Source organism: Neomonachus schauinslandi, chromosome 7 (genome assembly GCF_002201575.2).
Source record: "Neomonachus schauinslandi chromosome 7, ASM220157v2, whole genome shotgun sequence".
In the NCBI taxonomy this organism is placed as follows: domain Eukaryota; kingdom Metazoa; phylum Chordata; class Mammalia; order Carnivora; family Phocidae; genus Neomonachus; species Neomonachus schauinslandi.
The window spans coordinates 31,852,097-31,879,176 of NC_058409.1; the positions used below are offsets into that span (position 1 = coordinate 31,852,097).

General features: G+C 51.2%; 2 protein-coding genes across 4 annotated transcripts in view; one reads left to right on the top strand and one right to left on the bottom strand.

Annotated features, from left to right (window-relative positions):
• The window catches only part of LOC110590965 (protocadherin gamma-C5), a 32,611-nt gene extending 23,331 nt beyond the window's left edge, over positions 1-9,280 (top strand). For all 3 annotated transcript variants that reach the window (XM_021701845.1, XM_044916727.1, XM_021701844.1), the window contains exons 3-4: positions 2,192-2,280; positions 7,283-9,280. In XM_021701845.1, coding sequence (XP_021557520.1) covers positions 2,192-2,280; positions 7,283-7,509 — 316 coding nt within the window. In that variant the 3' untranslated portion in view covers positions 7,510-9,280. The remainder of the gene's footprint in view (positions 1-2,191; positions 2,281-7,282) is intronic.
• A 1,763-nt stretch (positions 9,281-11,043) lies between these two features.
• DIAPH1 (diaphanous related formin 1) overlaps positions 11,044-27,080 on the bottom strand; it is a 96,076-nt gene continuing 80,039 nt past the window's right edge. The window contains exons 20-28 of the mRNA XM_044916728.1: positions 24,307-24,401; positions 23,914-24,015; positions 23,448-23,687; positions 23,182-23,311; positions 22,343-22,467; positions 21,539-21,703; positions 21,275-21,410; positions 19,092-19,178; positions 11,044-12,994 (exon numbers count right to left, since the gene is read on the bottom strand). Coding sequence (XP_044772663.1) covers positions 12,837-12,994; positions 19,092-19,178; positions 21,275-21,410; positions 21,539-21,703; positions 22,343-22,467; positions 23,182-23,311; positions 23,448-23,687; positions 23,914-24,015; positions 24,307-24,401 — 1,238 coding nt within the window. The 3' untranslated portion in view covers positions 11,044-12,836. The remainder of the gene's footprint in view (positions 12,995-19,091; positions 19,179-21,274; positions 21,411-21,538; positions 21,704-22,342; positions 22,468-23,181; positions 23,312-23,447; positions 23,688-23,913; positions 24,016-24,306; positions 24,402-27,080) is intronic.

Here is a 27,080-nt window from a genome sequence, read left to right on the forward strand (position 1 = left end):
AAACCATAAAAGAATGATCACGTTTGAGAAATTTAACACTAATGCAATAAAATATTTAGTCCACTAGCAGATTTTCATAAATGTTCTTGAAATGTCTTTTTAACCTGTTTGGTGGTTTTTTGTGGTTTTTGTTTTTTGTTTTTTAAAGTAAGCACTGCACCCAACATGGGGCTTGAATTCATGACTCTAAGGCTGCAGGCTTTACAGGCCGAGCCAGCCACACCTCTGGTATTTTTTTTCAAACCTAGGATTCAATCAAAGAGCATGAATTGCATTTGCTTGCCATCTCTCTCTCATCTCCTTTAATGTAGAACAGCCTCCTTACCTTTTTTGTTTGTTTTTCATGACAGACATTTTTTAGAGTCCAAGCCAGTTGTCTTTTAAAATGTCCCACAATCTGGATTTGCATTTTCTCACAGTGAAAGCAGGTTGACAGTTTTGGTAGGAATACTGCCCGTGCGACACCGTGTACCCTCCCACTGCATTACATGGGGAATGATACCATGTCCGTCTGTCCAGCTGTCAGTGATACTCACGGCGTTCACTTAGTTAAGTGGTATCTCCAGATCTCTCCATTACAAAGATATTTTTAAATAATTGATTAATAAGTACTCTATGAGTGGTATTTGAGACTGTGCAACAACCTTCCACTTTTAATATTTTAGTATTCACTGATGATTGCTGGTTATAAGGTGGTGATTTTCTGTCATTCTTCCTACTTTCGTTTCGCTGGAATTGTCCTGCAAATCACCTGGAAATTTCTCCCAATTTAAATTGCCTGTCTTCTAATGTCCCTTTTCCTCAGGGAAGCCTGGACTGAGTGAGCTGCCTAGCCCCTGCTAAATCAAGACTTCCCCCTACACCGTGCTCTTGGCCTCATGGCACTTGTCACAGTCACGATTAAATAATTGTGTAATTATTTAATGTCAGCCTCTCAATATGGACCATGAGCATCATAGAGACAAACTATTTCCGTCATGTTCCCAACTATAACCCCAGTATCTAGCCCAGGGTCTGGTGCACAGTCATTGCTCAGTAAATGTCGGTTGAATAAGAGGACACAGCATTCCACCTCTTCTCACTCTGAGAGAGAAACGAGCTTCCTACTTTTCCCTCCAACCCTAACTCTCCCTAACTCTCCCTTTGATGTGACTGCAGCTGTGCCCTGATCTGAGCCCAAGTCCACTTCCTGGGGCTGGGGGGTCCCAGAGCAGGGGAAACCATAGGCAGGGACAGAACTTGGAAAAACTGTAAAGCATTTCTTGGCTGTGCTCACCCACCATGACAGAATGCACAGACGTGCTCTTGCTCGCGCTCACTCGTGTTCACTCTTTTGTGCTCCCCCCTCCCCCACCATGTGTTCAAGGCCTGCCCTGCAGCCACTCCCCTGGTGCCAAATCCTTCCCTCATAGTGACCTAACTCTCTCCATGGATTTTTTTCCCATTCATTCAGGCAAGAAATATTTATTGAGGAACTCTGGGTGCCAAAGGGTGCCAAGGATCACCTAATAGACTGTGTGTGTGTGTCAGGGTGCCCCCCCCCCCAAAAAAACCCCAGAAAAAATGTCATACTTCCAAATTCCAACAAAGCAGGGAAATAGTCACTGTGGGAAAAATCCAAGTTGGGTTGGAATTCCTTCAGGTCCTCTAGAGGTTAGCATTTTTAACAGTTATCGAGCACCTCATGTTTTCCTCAGTGCTTGGAGTGTTTAAAGGTGGTAACTAGGTGCTTCAGTGGGAGGCAGGCAGACCCTGCCCCACCGCACACAGCTACAGCACCAGGAGAAGGGCCGCTGGGGCTGCCACGTGGACGCCCCCGGGGCTGGTCCGGGTGGGCTCAGGCATCCCCTCTGACCAATTTTATTCATGTTACCAAAGCAGAGGTTGGGAACTGGCACTCTAGAGAACAGTATCCATACCGGATTTGCTGTGAGAGGGAGCTTGAGGAATTAGGGAAGTGCCTCAGAAAAGGTTTGACTTTTATAGATGGTGCAAGGCAAGCAAGTGTGCTCAGCAGAGGTATTTGTCCAAAGGGTTTGCAAACATGACATGTTCCGATCCTACGGGCCATCTTTTTGCATGGGATGGAGACCCAGGGTGCTAGATCTGGGTTCCCTGGGAGAGGACAGGAGGGGCGTGGCCTGGGCTGGCCCCAGAGGCTGTACTCACCACCACCCCACTCTTTCCGCAGCTCCCAGAATGGCGATGAGACCGGCACGTGGCCCAACAACCAGTTTGACACAGAGATGCTGCAGGCCATGATCCTGGCCTCTGCCAGTGGTGAGTTGTGCCCCTCTGGGTGTGGGGTTTGGGGTGGTCCCGCAGCCACCAGGCCTCAAGACTGGCCATCCACCTGCCTGGCGTCTCTGGATCTTTCAGCTGCTCCGAGGGGACTCCTCATTCCTGGATAGGAAGCCAGGTGGAGAAACAGCTGAGGGTCCTGGGATGCCTCGAGGGGAGTGGGAAAGGAAAGATGTATTGAGGGGGTGTAGGCGGTAGTGTTAAGAGTCCAGCTTCAGCAGGGGACAGCATAGGTGGGACCCTCGTTCTGCCACTTACTGTCTCTGGGAATTTGATCCGTTTGCTTAATCTCACTAACCCTTCTTCAGCCAAGAAAATGGAGGCAGTGGCCTCCAGGGGGTTGTCGTGAGGACTACATGAGATGCTTCCGTAGACAACAAAGCCGTGGGCCTGGCACACGCAAGCCTTCCATCCATGCAAGTGGGTGTGAGAGAATGCACTTGGACCTGTGAGACCCCTTCTCTTTTTTGTTGCCCCCACCTGCAGAGCAGGATTTTGATTTTCCTAGAGGGCTAACAAAGAACTTCACGTGCAAGAGAGATTCAGCCGATGACTGTTGTCCCCGAAGAGTCAAAAGCAGCCTGAGCCGGGGAAACAGAACACCAGGATGATATTAGTACTTAGGAGCACAGGCTTTGGAGGCAGGGCAACCCGGATTCAGATCCTGGCACCCATGCTTAGCTGTATGTCCTCAAGGAAGGCACTCAGCCCCTGGGGGCCTTAGTTTCACTGACTATAAATCGGGTACTTTGACAGATCTTACTACAGTGTTGGGAGGGCCAGTAATGACAGAGTAAGGGCACGATACGCAGTGGCTGAAATTGATTAATTCTTATCCTTATTGACCCGTAGAAGGCTGAATTAGAATGATGCCTATTAATAAGGACTAGTTGCAGGAGCAGCAAATCCTAGGCTTCTTTGGAGGCTGTCAGAGGATGAAGGCACTGGGCTTACATAGTGGAGTGAAAGGCCTGGCCTCTAGCAGGTGCGGAGGGCTGGTAGAGAACCAGGCAGAATCAGAACAGTGATCACTAAAATCATACCTGTGTACCGTCCTGGGCACACACGCTTGGCAAACTTGATGGGCATCGCACCAATTACCAGCTCTGCAAGGCCTGTCTGTGATTACTTACTTATATTTGACAGATGAGAGAACTGAGAAATCCCTTGCTCCAAGGTCCCTGTTTAGAGCTGCAGATGGGTGATTCTAATGCAGTCCGACTCCCAGGTTCATGCCTTTTCTTCTGCAGTGACCACGTCTGCCTTTAGATGCAGCCTACATTTCCCTTTAGCTGAGTAGGAGCAGAGACTGAACTCCTCTTACTGTCGTGCTTTACTCTCAGACTAGAGGTGCCAGATAAAATACAGGATGCCCAGTTAATTTTAACTTCATGTAAACAACAAATAGTATTTTAGCGTAAGTAGGCCCCAAACATTAGTACTGGGACATACTATATAAAAAATGGCTCATTTTTAATCTGAAGTTCAAATTTATTCGGGCACACTGCATTTATTTTTGTTAAATCTGGCAAGCCTTTCCCAGATGTCTGTGAGGCTGAGTGAAGCCAGGCCCGTGTAGGTGAAGGGGGAGAGGAAGAGGGAAGTCACAGGGGAGGCCAGCCTTCTGGCACAGAGCTGGCCCAGGTCTGGGGGGGGCTGTACTCCTGGAGAGGCCAGATACTGAGTATGAAAGAGGCAGGCGGGTGGGTCTGGGAGATGCCAAGTCAGGTTCTTGAGGAAAGTAAACAGACAGTCAGGTACATTTAGCTGTTGTGGTTTTTAGTGTTAAGGCCAGGAAGCAGGCTTTTTGGCCTGAATCCAGATTTAAAAAACAGAAATGGAATCCGTATTTACGGCCCACAAACTTCCTGGGTCACTGCCGGCTGGCTCCCCTGTCAGGGCTCCAGCCCCCTGGCCCACACAGCAGCTGACCTGAGCATAAGCTTGGGCCTTGGGGAATGGACCCAGAGGGTTGAAGTGGCAGGGTCAGGCCCTACTCTCAACTTTCACACCCGCTTCCCTGCCCCGAAGCCTGGAAAGGGTCCTGGAGTCCAGCCCAGCCTGGCGCTAGGGCCTGCTGAGGGGGAGTAAGTAAGAAGGAAAGTAAGTACACTTGGGAGGCTTTTTAAATAAACATTTGGGGGGAAGTGTGTTTTCAAGGAGGCTCTGGTTTGTGGTTCAACTGGCCCTCGTCTAGCTTGACCAGGCCTCCCTGTCCGGAGGTGCTGTCTCAGCCCTGAGTTGGGGTGGGAAGGGCAAAGGGGGGGGGTTCAGGTGCCAGGAGCTGGAGAGGAGGCCAGAGCTGCTCCCACCTTCATGCCAGAGCTGTCTGCTTTGGTTCGGTTTGAAGATTTTATTTTTAAGTAATCTCTACACCCAACACGGGGCACAAACTCCCAACCCTGAGATCGGGAGTCGCATGCTCACTGACTGAGCCAGCCAGGCACCCCTTTCTTGCTTCCAAAAAAAGAATGTTTCTCTTAGGAATAGAAAAGATCTCGGTCCCTGCTCACTGTGTGTGTTGGAGGAGTAGAAGGAGGGGCCACTGAAGAATTGATTCTACAGAAGGCCAGAGCCTTCTATAGAATCAATCTACAGTCTACCTTCTCCCTCTCAGATTTATAGACGGGGAAACAGAGGCCTGAATCATGCAGGGCCTCTGCCAAGGTCACGCAGTATTTTTAGTGGCCGAGCTGACCCGAAGGAACTCACGTGTCAGCCTTTTTTGTCTTAGGCACTGGGTTTGCACATCATCTCTCTTCTCGGTCCAGCCCAACCTCAGTGCTCCCCTCCCACAGGACCTGGGCCAACGTCAGGCCTGTGCTTCTGGTGAGAGGTGGCAACAACTGGCTTTGTCATTTCCACCCCCTTGGGGTGCTCCTTAGAGATCTAGGGGAGTGCAGGATGTGGGTGGGCCTGGCCTCTAGTTACCCAGTCAAGCCCTTCATGCCCTTCTGTTCCTACCTCCCTTCTTCCTGTTTCTCCCCATTTATTTCCCTTTCTTGTCTCTCTCTCTCTCTCTCTCTCTCTCTCTCTCTCTCTCTCTCTCTCGCTTCTGAAGTCTCCCCTTTAGCCCCTAAATCACTCTGGAATCCTAGCTCTTTGAAGCCGAATCTGGGCCCCCTTCCCCTCCCTTCCCAGGCTGGATGAGGGATGCTGGAGGGGAGGGTGAGCTTGGCTCCCTCCTGGAGTTAATTAGGGAAAACATGGAAAAGTCAGTGAAATGAAGGGGCTGGGGGAGGGGACCAGCCTAGAGAAAGAGAAGGAAGTGGGCAGCTGCTCCCTCCCACCCAGCCTCTCTTTCACACATGCCCCCAAAGCCCTCACATCCTGGGATTTGGGACTTGGAATGGAGGTTGTAGAAACCTGAGCGCTGGAGCGGTGGGGGATGGGGGGGGGAGCAGAAAGACGGGGGCTCCTCTTTCCTGTCTCTGTTCCTGTCTCCTCTCCCCTCCCCCTCTGGTGCTGGTCTAGAAAATAGTTCCAGTCTGTTTCTCAATCCCTGGTTAGTGTCCCAGGATTAGTCAGCCTCCCTGGCTTTAGTCACCCTCTCTGCCCACTCCCAGGGTCTAGGGTGGAGTAAAGGGAGGCCGGGAGCAGAGCTCATCTGCCAGCCGGGCCGGGAGTTCCGGGGCTTTAACCTTCCCGCTGCCAGACAAGTCCCGCAGAAGCCCTGGTGAGCTCAGGCTGTGGCGTGGGAAGTCCTGGTTTGCCTGCCGGCCGGGTCGGGGAGCATGGGGAGTGGAGGTCGCTCACACCGCGTGTGGCCGTGAGGCTGACGCGGCCGCGCCTCCCACGGAGCACTCAGCACATGCCTGGGCGCGCACCAAGCGTTGTCTCATTTAAGCCTCGCAAAAACCCAGTGAGGTGAGTGAGTCTGTGCTTCTCTACCTTCAGTGTGCATCAAAATCACTTGGAAATCTTGTTAAAATGCAGATTCTGAGTCTCCTTTTCCAACAAGCGCCCAGGGTGATGTGGAGCTGGAGCCCGCATTTTACTTCCCTAGAGCCCATTTCTTCTTGGGCCCAGTGGGAAGCTGGGCTCAAGGTGTCCTCTGGTGTCACCCAGCCCTGAAACTGTGAGCCTGTGTCTGCATCGTTCCTCCGCCGGCTGCTCCCGGGAGCATCTTCTTCGCCTCCTAGAACACTGCTCAGCCCTGCCTTCCCTCCCGCTCCGCTCTCCGCAGAGGGACGGGGTCCACACTGCTGGGGGCGGTGGTGACTCCGCCCGACAGTGGACAGTGGATGCTTAAATACACGCGGCCGCCCCGGCTTTAACCCATGCCACCTGCTAGGGCTTTGAGTTGGTCTTTCACCTTCTCTGGGCCTTGCTTTCCTCATCTGTGAAGTGGGGATAAATACCCCTATCTCGCTGGGTTGTCTTAGGGAGGTGAAAGCCGTCGTGCCCGTGCACTCCCTAAGCCCACACTAACTACAGAACTGCCCAATACCCGCGCTGTGGGCGCTGGCCCGAGGATAGGAGGACCAGCAGGTCCTGGTTACAGCCCCCCAGGAGCCCTTGATCGGTGTGGCTGCCAGAGGGGCTCCCTGGAGAAGGGTTAGGGCAAGGATTTGAGAGCTCTTACCTCAGCCCTGAGAAAAGTAACAGCTAGCATGTTTTAAGCCCTTACCGTGTAATAGGCACTCTTCTGGGTGCTTTATATACATCATAATCTTGGTCAGCCTTAACCAAAACCTGAAGAGGTAGATGCTACTTTTAACCTGCCTCACAGATCAGAAAACTGAGGAGACATAGGGGAGTTTAGGTAGACTTGCCCCAAATCAGTTAGTAGGTAAGAGAGCTGGGAATCAAATCTGGGCTGTCTCACTTACATCTGCCCCTTGTGAAGAGAGAGGACGTTCCCAGGGCTCGGCGGGGTCGGGGCTGGTGCTTGGCAGGCCTTCATTAACTGGCTGTGCTCTAACAGAGTGACTGTTGGGGACCCAGAGTTTAGCTCCTGACCTTCCTCTGTCTCTTGCAGAAGCTGCTGATGGGAGCTCCACCCTGGGAGGGGGCGCCGGCACCATGGGCCTAAGTGCCCGCTACGGGCCTCAGTTTACCCTGCAGCACGTGCCCGACTACCGCCAGAACGTCTACATCCCGGGCAGCAATGCCACGCTGACCAGCGCGGCCGGCAAGCGAGACGGCAAGGCCCCTGCAGGTGGCAATGGCAACAAGAAGAAGTCAGGCAAAAAGGAGAAGAAGTAACGTGGAGGCCGGGCCCAGAGCCACGGGGCAGCTTCCCTCCCCGACCAGCCCAGTCTCTCCTTACCTGTACCCAGGCCTCGGATTTTCAGGGCTCACCCCCAAGATACTGGTAGGGATCCAGGCCATGCTCCCCTTGGGAAACAGAAACAAGTGCCCAGTCAACACCCCCCTGTCTGCCCCCAAGGGATTGAATATGCAAAGGGAGTTCTGCTGGGAACCCCCGTCCAATCAATTGCTGTGCCCATGGGGGTAGTGGGGTTCGTGCGGACACCATTTATCACACCCCCTTTAGTTACAGCTGAACTCTGCCATCTTCCAAATTTGATCAGGCCCATCTACCATCCCCTGCCTCCCTCCTGCTCACCCCACCCCACCCCCCTCAGCGGCCCCTCTTTCTCAAGGAAGGTGGTTGGGGTGTTGAGGTGCCTGGTGTCCTAAAAAGGCTCATAGTTCTGAAGAGTTGGAAGGGCATAATAACCTGTAGGCCTCTCCAATTCTCCAACTTCCCCCAAAGCATGGTTTGGTGCCAGTCCTTTCATCTCCTTCCAGAGCCCAAGACCAAGTTCAAGTTTTGGGAGACATGGTGACGATTCCCATGGTACTGATGCTTGCTGGATTTAGGGAGGGCACTTTGCTACCATGCCTCTTCCCAAAGCCCTCGGGACCAGTCTTTTGTTCTGTTTTTCATTGTTTGATGTTCCCACTGCATGCTGTGACTTCCCCTGCCCCCAAAAGAGAGACTCCGTTGCATGTTCTAAGACAGTATGGGGTGGCAAGATAAAGAAGGGAAGGGTGTGGGTGTGGATGTGGGGGATGGACAAAGCTTGACTTACCGGTTATCAGGGTCTTGTAGAAGGCTCTGTATGTCCCCAGGGTACTGGCCAGATCCCCAGTTCCAGCCATAAACCAAGTACCAGGCTGGACCCTTGTTTACCACACAAAGGCGGTAAACTTTGGGCTGAGCTTTTAGCATCAGTGGATTTCAGCTGGCATTACAGTCAAAGGAAGGTTTGAGGATGTTTAGGACCAGGCCCCCTGGAGAGGTCAGAGGGCCCTCTGTGGGTGCTGGGTACTCCAGAGGTGCCACTGGTAGAAGAAGCAGTGTGGCCCCAGCAGCAAGGGAGGGTCAGCTGGGCCATTCTTGGTCCTTAGGTTGGGGAGGCATGGAGCTAGAGCTGGGACCAAGTGGACAGGAAGTCTCAGCCCCGGATCAGGGCTCCTGCACAGGGCCCCCACACTCCCCAAGCCTCTGGTTCCTTCATTTTGCCAGGTGCCATTTCTTCTCTGTGAAGGCCACTGCCCAGCGCCCCCCCCCCCCAGTCTGCCCCCTAGTGGCCAGAGCCTGGTTAAAGTCCCCCAGTGCCTCCTTGTGCATAGACCTTTCTCGGCCCACCCCCATCGGCCCCCGCCCCAGTCCCGCCAGAGCCCCACCCCAGCCCAACGGTAGTGTAGAGCCCCCTCCCTCTTCCGGCTGGTGTAGAATAGCCAATAGTGTAGTGCGGTGTGCTTTTGCGTGGGGGCGGGTGGGCGGAGGGCTCCGCGCAGCCGTCCGTCCTTGAATCCGCCTGCGGCGGCCCGTGCTGTGTTTTGTGCTGTGTCCTCGCGCTGCGGCGACCCCCTCCCCGGTACTGACTCCTAGAAGTGCTTCTCTTCGCATAGTCACGTAGCTTTCCCACCCACTCCCCTTCCTGTGTCTCACGCAAGTTTTATACTCTAATATTTATATGGCTTTTTTTCTTTGAAAAAAACAATTAAAAGGTTTCTTCTGAAAGGTTGAACGGTTCTGTGTAAGGGATGGAGGCTGCTGGCATGTGTGGATGAAGCGGCGAGCTAAGCGGAGTGTGCTGGAGGAAGGGCGCGAGCGCCAGGCAATGAGTGTGTGCGCGCCCTGGTTTTGTGTCGTTGCCCGTGAGTCTGTGTCTGTCAGGTGTGGCTGTGGATGCTTGCAGTACTGTTGGGCAAACGTAACAGAGTCCAAGTGACGGTGATCGGTCTCCCGTCGTGTGTAATCGGCTTCTGGGTCTGTTGTGGAGGCCGGCGTTTCGGAGCGCAGTGTGGGTGTGTGGCGTTTGCGTGCTCGCGCCGTCTCCCGTACGGTCCCCGGGCCCCGGCGCCGGTCTCCCGGTGGAAGAGGACGCTCCGGGGCGGGGGCGGGAGTGTGTTGGCGCCGGCTGGAAAGGCTGGAAGCCGGGAGGGGGACATTTCCTCAGTTCCCGCCTCTTCCCTGCCAAAATGAACAGCCCGAGCGCCCTTGTGGGCTTCTCCGGAGGAGGGTGGATTCTCCTCTGCCCATTCCCCGCCAGCCCCGCTGCCTAGTGAGTTTGGGAACACTATGGGAGTGGGAGGGCATGCCGGAGGCGGTTCTCCAAAGGCCCAGTCAATAATAGCCTGCGCCTCAGTTTACCCATCTGGAATTCACCTTCCCACTCCCTGCAGCAAAGCCAAGGAAATTGGAAGGTTCATCCCTGACACTGGGCAGGGGGCCGTGGTATCGAGGGGATTGAAAAGTGTGCAGGAAATGAGATTGCCTGCAGACCCAGGTCGTCCTCCCTCCTTCCCTTCCCCCTCCCCCTGCTTTTCCATTCACTCTTCAGTTAGTCGTCCTCCCCTCCCCTCCTCCTCTGCCTGCTTCCTTGAAGCACAGTGGGATTCGAGGTTGCTGCAGCCAGAGGAGCTGCAGGAAGTACAGAGGAGGGGAGAAGGCGGAGCGGAAGGGCAGAAACACAGACCCACTGGGGTTATCTGGGCGGGGGGGGGGGGGGGCGGTCAGTGAGGGGATGCCTAACCGCACGGTGGCAGGAGGCTGTCTCTGGGCTTCCTCTGCGCATCGTCTCAGAGCCGGGTCACATGTTCTGCCAGCTCCCCGAAGCCTGTCGTCATGGAAACCAAGCCTTCCAACTAGGCATCTGGAGGCGACTCTCTTGCGTGGGAGGAAGGGCGGTGTGCGCGGTTCGCGATGGAAGCAGGGTTTTGTTTCTGCGAGCCAGGCTGCAGAGGGCGGGGCGCTGGCTGCCTGGGTTCTATTCCGGGCCGGCAGAGACTGGCAGAGCGCGTGAGCAGCTGTGGTTGGTCCCCTAATTGGTATGTGCGCCTGTAAAGCTCTGAGCCAGAAACGCGTGGCCTCCGGTGGGGAAGGAGGCAGGCAGCCCACCCCCACAGCCCCCACCGAGATGGGGAGCCAGCTGCCCAGGCTCCAGGGCTGTTTAAAAGGCTTTTATTTCCAGGTCTAGAGCCTGTCCGAATGGCTTTGTGGTCCTCTTCGGGCCTCTGCTCTCTGTTCTGAGTCTGCTCATAGGAGGCACACAGTGGGGGCGTGAGGAGGTGGGGGGCCAAGCCCCCAGGCAGCAACGCAGAGGCAGGGGTGGGGCAGAACTGTGGCCCCATTTCTTTAGGGCCCACAAATGCAAGGGCAGAAGCTGAAGCAGGGTGTTTGGCACACCTACGATAGGCACCTTTAACTTTTTGACACTGATTTGTCAGGTCAAACAGGGCTTTGGAAAACAGCTTCAACTCACAGAGGAGGCAGTAAGGTGGTACTGTTTCAATGCTTTATTAACAGTTGGAAACAAACCCAATACACTGGAGGTGATGACATCCCAGAAGCCCAAGAGGCAAGGGAAACAGGTTTGCATTTTTTTTTTTAAATTTTTTATTAAATGCATCCTAGCAAAAGTAGATTAAAAAAGAAAGGGTCAAAGCCCCAGATGTCAGCAGGGAGGAGGAAGGGACCCAGGGGGGCAGCCTTCCCCCACCCCCACCTTCCAGGGAAGAGCTCAAAGGAGCTGCTGTCGCCCCCTCACACACAGGCAGCTGTAGCAACCAGCACCCCAGTTCCTGGCCTGAAGCCCTCCCTGCAGGAACCCTTAGGTCACCTGAGGTCCCCCTGTGCTCCACCAACTCCCATTCTGGGTCAAGCCCTAACCGTGTCACTCTCTCTCCCTGCCTGTGGTGGGAAGCTAAAAGCACAAGGAGGACAAAGAGTCTGAGCTTCCTGGAGCGGGGGCTACTGAACAGTTTTGGCCTGCCCACTGTTCAGAAGGGAGCGGGGCATGCCGTGTGGCCACACTCGTGTGCTTCCTTGCCCAGTTAGCATTTGCACATTTGGCTTGATAAATATATTAAATTTATAAAAACTCTGTGGTCTCAGCTCCCACTATTCTCAGGCCTGGTCCAGCTCTACCAGAGAAGAGCTTCCTCCTGCCCCAAAACTGGATAATGGGAGAGAGGGCCTCAAGGGCCCAGAAGGCTTTAGGGCTGACGTGGAGGTCCAGGGTCTTGCTCAGGATTGAGGCCTGTGGGGAGAAATCCCAGGGTCGCTGGAACCTGCCATCAGAGCCTCTTACATTATGGAAGGGGAAGGGGGAAGGAATATTTTCTTAAAAAAAAAAAAAATCTCATATAAAAATAGATCCATTTGCAAAACAATTTCTCAGCCAGGAGGCTCCACCTCCCATTTCCTTGGAGACAGAGGGTGAGGTGTTGGGATGGTCACAGTACAGCCCATACTCCAGATGAGATGCACCAAAGCTCTGGGGAAGGTGTGAGGAGTGACCGTGGCTGGGTAGCCTGGGGCAGGGGTAGAGAGTTCACAGAGGCAGGGTCCTCAAACATGGCAGCAGGCTGGGGACAGGTCCCACAATGTCTCTGTACCCTGCCTCCCCACAGGCTCTTGGCTGCAGTGGAATAGATCAAGTGGTCCAGGTAGGTCCTTTTTGTTCTGGGAGGCCTTTCCCAGGAAGGTGCAGTAAGGGTGGGGTTTGCTCCCCACTTCTCTAGGCATGGCTCCCACTGTCACACCACTAGTAATAAATAACAATAACCAGGAGAGGGAAGAGCAGAGCAGAGGTGACAGCAATGAAAGGAGGGATAGAACCCGAAGGTTCACAAGCCCCATGCTGTTCTCAGAGCTGGAGAAACCACAAAAGAAAAGCACAAACCCAGCAAGATTGACCCAGGTGAAATGAAAGCCCACTGGAAAGGCGGGGGCTGGGAGAGCAGGTGGGGCCTGGTCTGAGACAAGGCCTCGGTGACAGAGAGGAGACACTTGGGGTTAAGGCAGCAACCACGGAGCCTGCTTTGGTAATACACACGGCCAGGGCTGGCTGGCTCGGGCTCAGGCCTCCCCCGCTCCCCCCCTGCCCGTTCCTGGGGGCCTCCAGGCTGGCTGAAGGGTGTGTGACGCACGGAGCGCGGCAGGCCAGAGTAAAAGGGTCAGCGTAGTGGGAGCAACCACCCCAGAGGACTATTTCCGTGACCCTTTAGGCACAGGCTGCAGGGCAAGACAGTCCGGGGTGCCCCGGGGAGCTGCTGTGGCCACAGGACCCAGCTTAGTTTGCACGGCCAACCAACTCCTTGGTTTCCTCCAGGATTGTGGGGATTCCCTCACTGTTCTTGGCAACCTTAGAAGGAACAGCAGTCATGGCGTCGTCCTTGGTCAGTTCCGAGGCTAGCAGGGATGTGACTGCACAGCCGGCCTTCCTGTTGGCTGCAAAGAGAGGACATGAGAGAGCTTGTCCACAGAAGGCCCGATTTCTAATCCCTTTCCGACTCTGTAGCAGACATTCAGCCTGAAGCCATGCAAAGGGGGCTGCACCGTCTGGTCCAGAGAGGCCCGTATTTTAAAGGGGGGGGGGGTGCAGAGATCCAAGAATACGTGGAACAGACTTTCTAGGTGCAGAGAATCTAAGGGCAGGGTGCAAGCCACGTGTTTGCTTTCCTGTGTGGAAACTGCACAGGTTTGAATATAGCGAGACAGACACAATGGGGTTCAAGTTTGTTGTGTAAAACTTGAGAAATCAAGTACTCAAAATGCATTTTCTCATCACCGGGTTGTTGAAATTAAATACACCCTGGCTTCGTAAAGAGTAGTGTTTTTCTTTTCTTGGCAGTTTCCAGGAATCTCCCAGGCCCAAACCATTTTGAGTCAGCCCTGGGGAGGGCTGTCCCAAGTAGAGGAAGGCCTTCCGCAGGCTGCCTGGGGCGACTCCTGCAACAAGGGCCAGAGCAGCCATGCAGTGACATCGCATGCGTGTTCCACCAGCCCTCCTGCCCTCTCCCCACGCTCACATGCCTAGCCCTTTCCCACCTCTTCAAGGGTAGCAGTGTGATATGCATGCCAAGGGCCCTACAAGGTATGTACGTGGCTGTGGGGGTGGGTGGGTCAGGAAAGGTATGCCAGGGAAGGCAGAGCTGGGGTCAAGGACGGGCCCCTACAAAGAAATCTCAGCCCAGTGGGCTAAGGGATTGTGAAGCTCCAGTTGTCATCTTAAACAGGAAGAGAAGAACCAATCAATCCATGAGTTTCTGGTCTAGCTTCTGGGACCCATCCCTAAGATTCTCACATTAATTTACGGAATGCAGATTTATGGTCCCCGTATCTTCAACACAAAGGCAGTTTCTTGGGACTATGCCCAGTTCATGCTCTCTGCCTCTTACTATGCCCTACAAACAGCACAGAGAGCCGCCTGCCTGGGCTGGAAGAAGCCAGACACAAAGGCCACATGTGCTAGGATTCCATTTCTATGAAATGTCTAGATTGGGCACACCCAGGGAGATAGAAAGTAGATTCATGACTGCCAGGGGCTGGGATCTGAAATGACTGCTCATGGGGATGGGGTTTCTTTCTGGGGTGATGACAATATTCTGGAATTAGATAGTGGTGATATTTGCACAAACTTGTAAATATACTAAAGACCACTGAAGTATATACTTTAAAAAGAGTGAATTTTAAGCATTTGATTTATATCGCAAAAAACCCCACTTGCTGGGTCATGGGAACGATGAATGGAGAAAGCAGTGCCTAAGCCTTAAAGAAGCAGGGACAGGTGAAAGGAGCCTCGAGCTCCCACAGGAAGACCACAGGACGGGGGCAGCTTTGGGACACGCGCAGGAAGGGCAAGGTCCAGAGGCGGCGGTGAACGAAGCGCCCAGGACATCTGTGCCTTTAGGCCAGCAGGAAGCTTTAGGCAGGGCAGAAGCCAAACGGGGTCGGAAGGCGCAGCTTTCCAGCAGGGCTGTCGGGCTCCCCAGAAATGTGACGCAGCAGCACTGTGTTCACACATCAGAGGCCACCCGCGGGTCAGGGAGCACACAGCATGCCCACAGGTTACCAATGTATGGGTCTCCTCCTCCAACTCCTCCTCCCAGGGGCACAAGGGACTGTCTAACAAGAGGAGAAGGCAGAGTGAAGGCCCTAACTGACCAGCACAAGGGCTCATCATCTGGCTCCAGGTGGAAGGAATGTGAGCCAGACTCCAGGCCGTTCACACAAACCACTCCTTGGATTATGAAACATGCTCTGGCCTCAGGGACTGATAGGAGAGGAAAAGGAGCCCACTAGAGTGTAACTAGGAAGGTCTACAGGTAGGTGATTCTATCTTCTTGGTCTCTCCAGCAAAGTCTTCCTCAGCCCCATTTAGTTTCAGCTCTTTTCTGAAGGACTCCCTTCTCTAGGACCCGACTTCTCATGCCCAGAGAGGCAGTGGCTTGATGTCACTTTGGTGTTCCGGTACAGTCTCTAGCAGTTGAGAAAATATTGCTAACTACTTGTGTGTGACTAAAGGGGTGTGTTTATGTTGAAAGAATTTCTGACTCCAGACCCCAGAAAAAAAGAACACCGGGTCTTCAGAGACCCCTGTCCTGGCCAACATGGGAAAGTCAGAGTTCAAGTGTGGCATGTCTTGTGTTGTTTCTCTTTGGCTTCTTCCTTTAAACTAAGAGGATACCAGCTGTACCTCATCAAGCACTGTTTCTACATTTTCTAGATTCCAAAAGATTCTGATACATTACCGATTTCATGAAAACTAAGAGTGGATGGTAGGTGGGGAGAAAACCAAAACTTTCCTTTTAAGCCTAGAAAGTAGGTATACTGGGGATGTCCATGATGTGGCCTAAGGTCAGAACCAGACATGAGAAAGCTCCTGTTGGAATTGGAAAGAGAATCAACAGAATGGAAGAATCCCAGTTTCCACTTTGTCTTCAGGGCCACAATTATACTCAACAGTTTGAACAATCCAGAGTAAGTAACTTTTCCCCTCCTTTCTCTAGAGACTGTTGACAAGCAGCCATAGAAGCAGATAAAATAATTTGACTGTATTAGATCAGGGAGGGTTATTAACTCACAAGAGAATGGTCTCATGGTCTGTGGGGAAAAGGGAACCATCTTGAGACACTGGTCAAGCTCTCTGAAGCCAGATTCCTAGATGTTCGGGTGGGCTAGGAATAAAACACCAGCAAAATCCACCAACCATATGTAACACCAGTACAGATGAATTCGAAAAAGGTCAATGATTTGGAAAAAGACATTTATAAAACAGAGGCTAGAAACTGCTCCTGAAGAGGAAGTGTTCTTGTTAATAAGCTTCCTTAGGGGAGAGGAAACTAGGACAGATGGGGCAGTCATTACTGTCCTAAAGAACTCATTACCGTCTAAAAGTCACCTATTATATAATTCCTGTCCTATTTTCACAAAAGCAGAGGGAGAAGAGGTGGCGGTGGAGGAAACACTCTTCCCCTTCTACAGACAGGGAGTCCTCGAAACTCCCCGGTACCACGTCCAGTGCTCTCTTTGCTCGAAGGTAGGGAAGAACACCTCTGGCCTCCACAGAGGGGTCACTGTCCTCTCCTGTCCATCAAGGAGGCTTAGTGGCAACAGCCCTGGACTTGGAATCACAAAAGGGGGCTAGAGTTCTCCCTCTAGCGTCAGCCAGCCCTTAGGGCTGGGCCAGCCGGAGCTTCTCTGGGCCTTAATTGCTTTCCTCTATGCGGAGGTCAGATGCTAATCACTGGAGGCCTTTAGAGGCTCTCCGGACTCTACGGTTCTATTGGTGGAGGTGGAGCTTAGAGGGAAGGAAAGGAAGAGAAAGACCAATTTCTTCCCTTGACTTTTATCCCAGTGAGCAGATGGCCTGTATATAAGAGGCCACAATTCAGACATGGAGATAAAGTTGAGTCATTAAAACCACACGCTGACTCAATCATCAGCTTGAAATAGTAGCTGTGATACAATCACATGGATTCTTCTCCTCGACACTCAAACCATTGTCCTCCCACACCCTGCAGATCACAGCAGCTTACAGGTCACTTTTAATGACCAGCCCTGATAGTAACTCTCCTCTTCCAGCTTCTCAATGGTGCTTTGTATACTCTGTACTCGGTCTACACTCCCTCAGGTCTCCAGAGACCGGAAGACTTTTTTTTTTTTAAACATGCCTTTAAATCCTATGGACAAGACCAGTGTCTTTGAGGCAGCGACAGCTGCCTCCCTGGGACTGAGGCGGCCTGTGAGGCAGATCTGCTCGCTCGTGCTTCAGTTTGTTGGCTCAAGGCAATTGGCCACGAGGAACAGTCAGAGGCGGTCAAGCAAGGGGTGAACCAGCTAAGTCCTGCAGCCACTGAGGGAAACCCGCAGCCTTTATAGTTTGAGAATAGGGCCTTCTGAGTCCAGCCCCTTTCTTGTCTTCTCTTAATTCTATTGCTGCTGGACAAAACAAAGTTATTAAAGCTGGAAAAGACCCAAGAGACCATTTTAGTCTAACTCATGAAAAAACTGAGTCCCCAAAACTTGTCTAAGGTACCCTAGACAGCATGAGAGTTAGACTTGACTTTGGGTCTTTTGATCTCTACCTAATCTGATGCTCTTCGGACTGTGATAGAGTCTTTATGTTTGAAAGCGTGAGGCCACATCACTTCACAGCATGTGGATGCACCACCTAAGCAGCATACCAGAGTAACCAGAAAGGTCTCCCCGGAGAGATTCTCCCAGATACTTTCAGCCCTGTTCTGTGAACCTACAGCCCAGAAAGATTAGGTTACAGGATGCAACCAATTTAAAAAGTATGTGCTTCTCTGCTTCAGTATCTCCTAGTATCAGTCTCCTATTCCTTCTTGCACCGGGGAACAGCACTCCGACTAATTTAGATCCTCTGCTGAAAGGTTATGTTCCAACAAAATCCCTGCTTCCTCTGCCTGTTGAGTCCTGGTTTCCTCCTTGGGAAGAAGTAGAGAATGGGGCCTCCCCCGCAGAGGGAAGCCACTGATGTCTGGCTGCCTGTGTACAGGAAGCATCTGGGATTCTAGTAGTTTCATAGGAAGAGGCTTAAAAAGGGAATTCCCCACCAACAGTCGGATGCAGGTTGGCATTTAGCTGAGAGAGTGAACAGTGAGAAGCAATATACTTTCATTTGGCTAGAAATGCCTAATGTAAGGCCACATGGTGGGGGGGGCGGGGCTAAAAAACATTCTCCTAAGAACCTCTAAAAACTAAACAAAAGAAATACTACTAGCTGCACTCTCTACCCAAACACCAATCTATATGGTTTAACACACTATGCCAGGAAAGCCCATCATAACCACCTCTCCTCCCACTACAAAGCCTGCCAAGAGGATGCCAGAAAATGGGGAAGACTTACAACTAGGGATTCTCCTATTTAGGGAACGTTCTGAAGTCATATGGAAGAGCCCTCAGAAGGGAATTTTCCTTTGGGAATTCAGAGTACGGGCAGAAACAGCAACCTTTGGGACACTAAGTTTATGTGGGCTAGCATGCTCTACAGTACCCTGCTCCGGAGAACCCCTGTCCAGGCTATGACAGGTACTGTAAGCCCTAGAGAGGCCAAGGCAAGCTACACAACTCCTCCTGCCAGTAACCTTAAAGCTCTTATCAGACAGACCTACAGAATAGCCCAGTCAGGGAACAGGGAACACAGCTTTCACCCTCTCAAAAGTAGAAACCCTCCATGACTGCCTTTTCTGTTACTCCCACCCTTCGACCCAGCAAAGAAGCCATCGCTCCTACTTCAAAAGGGCCCTCCGCACACACAACCGTGCGGGTCAGTCCCCCACGAGAGACTGTGCTGGCTGCAATACCTTCTCCTGGACTAGTCTCTTGGCCACTGTGCGCTGCCTGCTAAGGAAGCTCATCCATTGATCCTTCCCCACACTAATGCCTGGGGCATTTGTCCTCCTATCCCATAATTCTTCTTGGACGTTCTGAATCAACTTAATCCACTGAAATCTTCAGAGCGTTGGGAGAGGAGGTTGTGGGGGAGTCAATGGGGAAGACAAAAGCAGTGCAGGCTAACGGCCCCCAAGGGCAGGGTAATTCTTGGACAGAGACGGTTCTTCCATTGGATTGCTCCTCTATATTATTACATCTGAGGATGATGATGCCTAATCTCCTCTCTATATCTTTTCTGCTTGTGAAGTTGAGAGTAAGGGCTAATGTACACTTTTATATTTAGCTCAGTTTTTGTTCATACCCGCAAACACCCACCCAAATCTCTGTGTCCTGCACCATGGTTCACTTGTTGCAGGTTTCTGCTTCAAGAATGGGGAGAAATGCAGTCATCATCAGATATAATAGATCTGTTTTCACATCTAAAACCTAGTTCTCCAAGTCCCTGCTTTCTAACTTGGGAGGTAGAGGACTGGACAACCCACTCTTGACGCAGGGACTATTGTGAGCAAGTTCCTAAACCTTCAGAGCATCTTTACCTATTCTTCAGCTCAAGACAAGTAGGACCAGGAGCAGAGAGACCTCACCCCCTCCACACGCCCAGGCTGGGCTCCAGCTGTTTACTTACCCTGACGGGGTCCTCTCTTCCGTCGGAATGCTGCGCCTGTCTGCAGAGCTTCCAGAAGACTGTCCATCACACCGGTTTCATCGCCCTCTGTCACGAACAAAGATGGAGATGTAAGCTCTTCAGCCTGAGCAGCATACAGTGTTGAGTCACACACCAACTGTATGACTGTTGCCTGGCTTACCCCTCGCCCACAGTGGCTGAGGACTCAGAGCAGATACAGGGCTCAACCTCGAGCCTCTCAGCCCATGTTTACTTGCATCTGTTTGACAGTGGTTCAAAGAAAAGGTTTCACTGCCTGCTAACCAATGCAAACCCTGGGATATTTCCTTGCAGTACCTTCCTTCCCATCCCACCCGGGACTAGCACAGAGAATTGCAGAACTGCCCAACTCCAATTCCAGTTTAAGCACAGAGATTGAGATTATGAAATTAATATGCAACAATATCACTTGCTCTTTATCCTTAAGTGTTTCACTCTAATTCCTACAAACACATCAGGGAGAGCCTGGTTCCAGTTTCAGAGCAGGGCTGAGGAAAAAGGAGAGACCTGCCCCAATCAAGATTGAATTTTACTCAAGTACTGCCCCTTGTGGCTGCATCTTCCAGAAGCCAGCTCAGCATGTACGGGGAGCATCCTGGCTGGAATATAAAGAGTTAATGTAGGGTCCCTGTTCCAGCCTGGCTCTGTTTCCATGGCAACAGCTCTGGGTGGTGAAATCTGAAACTGAAATCCCAAGGAGCCCGCAGGCTGCTAGCTTCAGGGCTGGGCTCACCGCTCCCTGCGCCACCTTCTGGCTGAACATCACCAGTGCAGCTGACCTACATTTCGACCTCATTTGCTTGCCTTGGGGACCAGGACCAGGGCTTGCTGCCCCACCAGATAAACAGGGTGCAGCCCTCATCCTGCATGTCCGCTGGACTCCACCTTCCCCTGATGCATCCTAGATAGTACCTGGGGACAAACCCTGGCCACCAGGGGAGAATGGGGGAAGGTAAAGGATACTGGGTGTGGGCTTCAACAGCATTAGCAGTAGAAAAAAATTTGTGGCTTCTATAGAACTACAGTAAACAACTGTGGAACTGCTTCCCAGAAAAGTATCAAAAAAGGAAAAAATGTGTTCAGCTCCTTCAGGTCGCTAGCCTTACCACAATAGGAGCTGCCAAAGAAAGTCCTTGGGAGCAAGAGGTGCTAGAGCAGCTCTGGCCTCTTGTGCTCAGCAAAGCACTTTGATTCTTGCCAGACTTGGCAGCCCTAAGAACCCCTTTATTTTTTTTTTAATTTAAATTCAATTAGCTCACATATAGTACATCATTAGTTTCAGATGTAGTGTTCAATAATTCATCAGTTGCATATAACACCCAATGCTCATCACATCATGTGCCCTCCTTAATGCCCAACACCCAGTTACCCCATGCGCCCCCGCCTTTTACTTAGATGGCTCGTACTGCCTCAGGGTCAAGAAGGGTGGCATCAACTCAGTGCCATGCACAGTGTATGCTATATTCCTGCTACCCACAGAAGGAGCAGACGGGGGGTGGGGGGAGCAGGAAGGCAGCAAAGACAGGAAACAGAAGGCCAGTAATTGAGCCCATATGTTTCAACAAAGACATACTTCTGGTAGTGAAACAAATTCTGCTAAAGAGAAGAGAGAGTGGCCAGCTCCCATGCCCCCTGCTCCAGAAGTTCAGTCCCTTTATAACCTTGTAGGTATGCGCAGTTATGCGTGTACACAGTGTGTACAACTGTGCGGAAGTACTGAGCACACGTTACTTAGTGAACATAGACAGGGAGGACAAGCCACCAGCGTAAGACAGGAGCAAGGCCAGGAAAACATTTTGGGGAAAAGAATGAAAGATGTAGTAGACGCAACAAAAACGGGCCAGAAGACCATTTGGCCAGGCAGAAGAGTCCGTGTTACAGCAATACTAAACCCACTGGGAGATGAGACATAACGCAGGAACTAGCAAAGGAGAGAGAGGGGGGCGAGCATGGAGCGCTGGAATGTACATGCAGGGGAGCTGAGGTTCAAGTCCAGCATCAGGCTCTTGGAGGTAAAAGGCTGCCAACAATCTTGCCAGGAGCTGAGCTCAGACATGAGCTGTTTTCGCTGGCCTTGAGATTCTAGGCAGAGAAGCCCTGCAAATATACCTGTTTCAACCCATCAGCCCTTCTCCGCTTCTTACCTGCATTCATGTCTATGAGCTGCTCTCTCTTCTGCTGCTTCTCGAGCCGCTCCTTCTCTGCCTTCTCCTTGGCTAGTTTTGCTCGCCGCATCTTTTCCTCTGTCTCCCGCCGCTTCTGGTTCTCCTTGACTGCTTGCTGTGGAGGAAAACAAAACAAAACACATGGGCATGCATGCACTTACACATAAGCCCACCCCACACCAAGCAATGTGGAAAGTGAGAAATGTCCACAAAAGATTCAGTCGGCAGGTACCCCTGGCTCACCACAAACATATTCTTAAAGTTGTGCAGATCCATAAAGAATTCTTCCACGGACACCTTCTTGGGGTCAAAGAGGAAGTACTCTCCCAGCTCCTTATAGAGGGTCTCCATGTTACAGTGCATCATCCGCAGCCTGTTATACTGCTCCTGTGCAGCCCTCACGAAGCTGTGCGGCCCGGGAGTCAAGGACCAAGGCCAGGAAGCAGACCCACCACGCTAGCCCCGAGGAACACGCAGAGATGCATGCCAGCAGGCACGACGATGTTCAACACGACACTGTCTGTAAGAGCAAAGGCGAGAAGCAATCGAAATATCCCAAACAGGGGAATGGTAAACCATAAACCATGGTTCACCTACAGAATAGGAGGTGGCAATTAAAGGAGTGGTTCTGCATATCCTGCTGTGGAGCCAGGGCTAAGAACTAGGATGTGCAAAAAGCAACACAACACAGTTTTTGTTTAAAATAAACTCATGAGGTGAAAATGAGAAGTCCAGTGGCAGTGGTTACCTTTGGGAAGTGGAGAGAGAAGAGAATGCGTGCGTGTGTGTGTGTGTGTGTGCGCGCACATGTGTGTAGTGGAGACGGGGCAGAGGGCAAGGGATCAGGGAGGAATTTCAGTGGTGTGCTTACCACAACAATGAGAATGCTTTCAAGAACTATGTATTTAATGAAAAGAATTTTAAGAGTTTTTTTAAAGAAGGAAAAATTATCTATCACCAGATGTCTCCTGCTGTCCTCCCCCTGGGATGTTTTCCTTCCCTTCCTAGGAAGCATCCTAGGAACTCCCTCCTCGTAAGAAAGGATATAGTCATTTTTTCAACAAACTTGTCTCTCTCATCTGTGGCAGCTGGGAAATTCTGAACATCACGTTCCACATCAGAAATCTGTTTCTTCATCTGATCTAGGTTCTTTTGCAAGTTTTCAGCAGAAACTAAAGGAGACACAAAAAGAGAAAGCAAGAGTTTATTCCCAGTCCCCAGACCCTCAGCTTCCGCTCGTCAGGGCCTAGCGTCGGGGCGCACGGCAAGCTGTACTCTCACATCCTCTCCTCCAGATGTTCCACACATTGCACTTTTCATCTTTCCACTTAGACTGTAAGTTACGTTGATGCCTGAAGCTCCAGCCTCCACAAGAAGAAGAGAGGCTTCATTTAATTTAACAAGAACCTGTGAAATCCCCTGGGATCTTGGTCTCATTTATTTTAGAGAACAGAGTTTGGGAGGAAGGAGCTATACATAGAAATACAGAGGAAGGGCAGAAATCTGTTCCCGTTTCTACTGAATGCAGCTTTTTCTGTGCCTCATTCCAGGATGGTGAGGCCTGATTTTTGTCAATCTAGTCCATGCTTTCTGAATAAAAAGAACCGCTAACCTAGACTAAAAACACCTGCTTTTCTTCCAGTTGTTTTTTAGTGTTTGGTGTCTCCCTAGGAAGGAAAGAATGCTTCTCAGTTCTGTACACGAAGTCCTCCCTTCTGCCTGATAATCCCCTCCCCTGTGGCCTAGACATGCCTACACCCTTCCCCGTTCCCACCTAAAATAGGCAGAACTGAAAACTAAGACCTAGACCGTGTCTTATTTCCATCCCAATGCAGAGATTTTGGGGGCCTGGAACAGCCTTCTAGTTTCACCTCAACCTGCCCCACCTCGGCTGGCTTTCTCCACATGGGCAAGCTCATCTGGAAACTTCAGGACATCAGGATAGTCATTCTCACACAACTCAGCCAAGAAGTGCAACAACGTCATCTTCTGATCTGTGGACTTGGTATCTCGAAGCTTGGGGTAAGAGGAGAACCGTGTTAGTCCTGACACGCCCAAGATGCCCTGAGGCCAACAGCAGTTTGCCCCACACGGTGCCCACAGAGGTCAGCGGCCTTCCCTTCTGTCGTTCTGCTCTAACCAGCTGGCTCACCTTACAGAGGAAGCTGATGTTGAAGCCGAAAGCACCAGCATTCCTGGAGCCAGCATTCATATAGTTTCCGACAAGCAAGGTAATCTCCAGGAGGCTAGAGAAGCTCTCACTCTTCCGTAACTCCTCACACGCGGCAGTCACAGAAACGATCTCTGGCTTAATATTCTCCACTTGCTCACTGAACTGTAGCTTGAAGAGGATGGCGTTGAGGCGAGGCCGCAGGCGGGGCACAGTGCCCATCTGGTGGGGAAGACAAGCAGTTCCAGGATGGCAAACAGGTAGAGCAGGTCAGAAAAAACATACAGGCTTGAGCCTCGCATGGGAGGCCATGAGTTCCAGAGTATGGAAGAGAAAGGAAGAGAGGTTCAGACTAGAGGAGAGGCGAGGAGCAAGCGCCCCAGCTGCTTCAGGGGAGGAGGGCAGCAAGGGGGTCCAAGAAGAGCTTCTTGCCACAGGCCTCACTCACCACCACACCAAACTGTTCCGACTCGGCCAGATCATCATATTCATCCTTCAGTTCGGAGAGCATTTTTAACTGCTCTGGCTCTGGCATCTGCTTAATGAGGTTCTGAAAGAGAGAAGGGACGGTCTCATGAGCTGATAGCTTGAGCCTCCTGTCAGTCCCCCACTCTGCCCAAGGACCACAAAGAAGGAAACGGGCTGCGGGTTGGGGCAGCTAGTGAGATGGCAGGACTTTTGAAAAATATACCAGAAATAATCTAACCACCGGAGAGATGGATGCTGACCCAAAGCCAGCATTCTGTAAAGCACCAATCTAGAGGACCTCACCCTCCAAATAGATGAGGCCAGTGCACCATGGCGCGAAGAGCCAGCTCCCACAGACAATCTTGCTCCTTACCTGGATCATAGACTCAGTCAGAACACTCTCATTCACCTCCAGGATGACATTCTTAATCTCTTGATAGGCCATGCGGAAGGAACCCAGAAAGATGGCTGCCAGAAAATAAGATACCAAGACACATTCTTCTCAGTCTCCTCTCCCTTCCAGCCTATCTATAAACCTCTGCTGGACTATTTGCCTAAGAGTTTTCTTTTAAAGTCACTATCAGAAACCTCCACCAGCTCTCCACTGCCTGGGTAGTTAAAATCTAAGTTCCTGAGTCCAACGTCTAAGGTTCCCACCTCCCAGCTTTCTCTCTCATGAACCCCCCCCCATTTATGTCACATGCCAGCTACCGTGTTCCAAGCACCACATTCTACAAACACTGTGGTTCCTGGCCTTTGCTCACACAGGAAGATTCTGATCTTCTCTCTATATATACATCCAAGATACTCACCCCACTCTATTTTTAGTTGCCCACTCCCATGACTCCATCCTCAAAGCTGCCACTGCCTTCAAATGCTGATTCTTAAATTGCCATATCCTGTTCACCAACAAACACTTCCTGTCTTCCAGCTCTCTAACTAGCCTCTGCAGTGACCCTTCAACCTCATCAGTGAGCACTGACCACTCCATTTTCTTCGAATGTACGAGTTCTACTTTGCCTTCTCTCCTTCACCTAAACCCCACAGTCTATAGCTTCGCCCGATATCTACTATTACTGCCATCTCTATTACTACTGTTCCTATTCTTGTTTCCTTCTCCTTCCAATTCCTGGTCAATCCAGCTGTGTCATCTCTCTCCTTGCACCTGGGCTGATGAACACTGCTAGCAAAGACTCTGCAGATCACAGTTCATCTGGAACGGCACCAACAACACTGATACACCCAGCGCTGCCGAGCGGTCCTTTGTGCGTCCCTACTCTACGCTAGGCTCTCTCAGAAGCTCCTCCAAAGTATCCCCATTCTCGGGGCGCCTGGGTGGCTCAGTCGTTAAGCGTCTGCCTTCGGCTCAGGTCATGGTCCCAGGGTCCTGGGATCGAGCCCCGCATCGGGCTCCCTGCTCCGCGGGAAGCCTGCTTCTCCCTCTCCCACTCCCCCTGCTTATGTTCCCTCTCTCACGGTCTCTCTCTGTGTCAAATAAATAAATAAAATCTTAAAAAAAAAAAAAAAAAAGTATCCCCAGTCTCCCAACTGTCCCACCACTTCCGATTTAAAAAAAGAAAATCTTCTTCCTCTTCACTGGGGAAAAAACCCCAGCATTCTCTTACGCACTGGGGGCTCTCAGCTGGAGCCAAGCCAGAAAAGGCTTGGGTAAGGACTATTTGGAATTATCCAGAAGAAAACGCGTGCCAACACTTGTGTAAGCTTATCAGCAACTATACCCATGTGCTCATCCTTTTCTTAGATTTCAGTAGAACAGGTGGCCCTGAGGACCTTTTCCTTCAGCATATATACATAACCAAGTTTCTACTATCTTAAAAACAAAAAACTAAAAACCCTGACCTGATATTCCTAATTGCCAACTCTTTCCCTCAAAAAATACAACAGTCTCTTCTCTTTCACTTCCACAGCTCTCACCTATTCTCCTGTCCCCAGAGTCAATGAAAAGGCCACAATTATTTACTGAGTATCACACATAGTACGTAAACATAATCTACATACCTAATCTCATTTAACCCTATTCATAATATCCTTGTATGTTTGTATTACTAACCCCATTTGACAGAAAAGGAAACTAATACTTCAAATTAAGCTACTCAAACCCAAGGTCATACTGCCAGTCAGGGCTGGAAGCAGGAATTAAATACTACAGGATTTCAGAGGCTCTGTTCTTTTTTTTTTTTTTTTTTTAAATGTTTTATTTATTTATTCATGAGAGTCAGAGAGAGAGAGAGAGAGAGGCAGAGGCAGTGGGAGAAGCAGGCTCCCCGCCTAGCAGGGAGCCCGATGCGGGACTCGATCCCAGGAACCCGGGATCATGACCTGAGCCGAAGGCAGACGCTTAACCATCTGAGCCACCCAGGCGCCCTCAGAGGCTCTGTTCTTAACCTCTACACTACACTGAAGTTCTTCTTGCTTAAGGCCAATGACTTTCCTCACGCCAGATCCAAAGGACACCTGTCCTGTCCTTATTTTACCGGATTCCCATCTTCATCTGACACTGCTGACTACCCCCACTTCTTAGGACTATGTCATACCATTTTTCTTGTTGCTTGTTTCTAGCCTTTGAGTTCCCCGCCCCCTTCCCCTTCTACTTGTCCCTTAAATATTAGTGGCCTTCAAAGCAAACTCACGGCTTCAGCTATGACTCATATTCTGTCTCCTAAATTCCTACCTCCAGCCAAACCTTCTTCCTGATTCCTACACCCAAAGGCCTAACACACCCATCCTTCTGGAGGAGTCCCACAGGCACCTTAATTCTATCCTACAAGTCATCATTTCTACCCACCGCCCTGCCACCTCTCATTCATGTCCAGTACCCACCACTCCTCCCCAGAAAGACATTTTGCTCCTGGCTGGATTTTCCTATTTAGTAAATGGTACCACTCTCTACAAAGTGATGTAAACCAAAGAAAACATCTCCTTCATTCCCTCAGTCAGTCACTAAGTTCCATTATTTCTATCTCCTTAGTATCTTCTGCCTGCCTTCCTACTCATTCTCACTACTTTAGTTTCAGGCCCTGATCATCTCTCACCTAGTTTAAAGTGAGAACATAACTCATCTCTCTGCCTGGAGTCTTCCCGGACACTAGCAATCCAGCCTCAGTCACTGCCCAAGTAGTCTTCCCC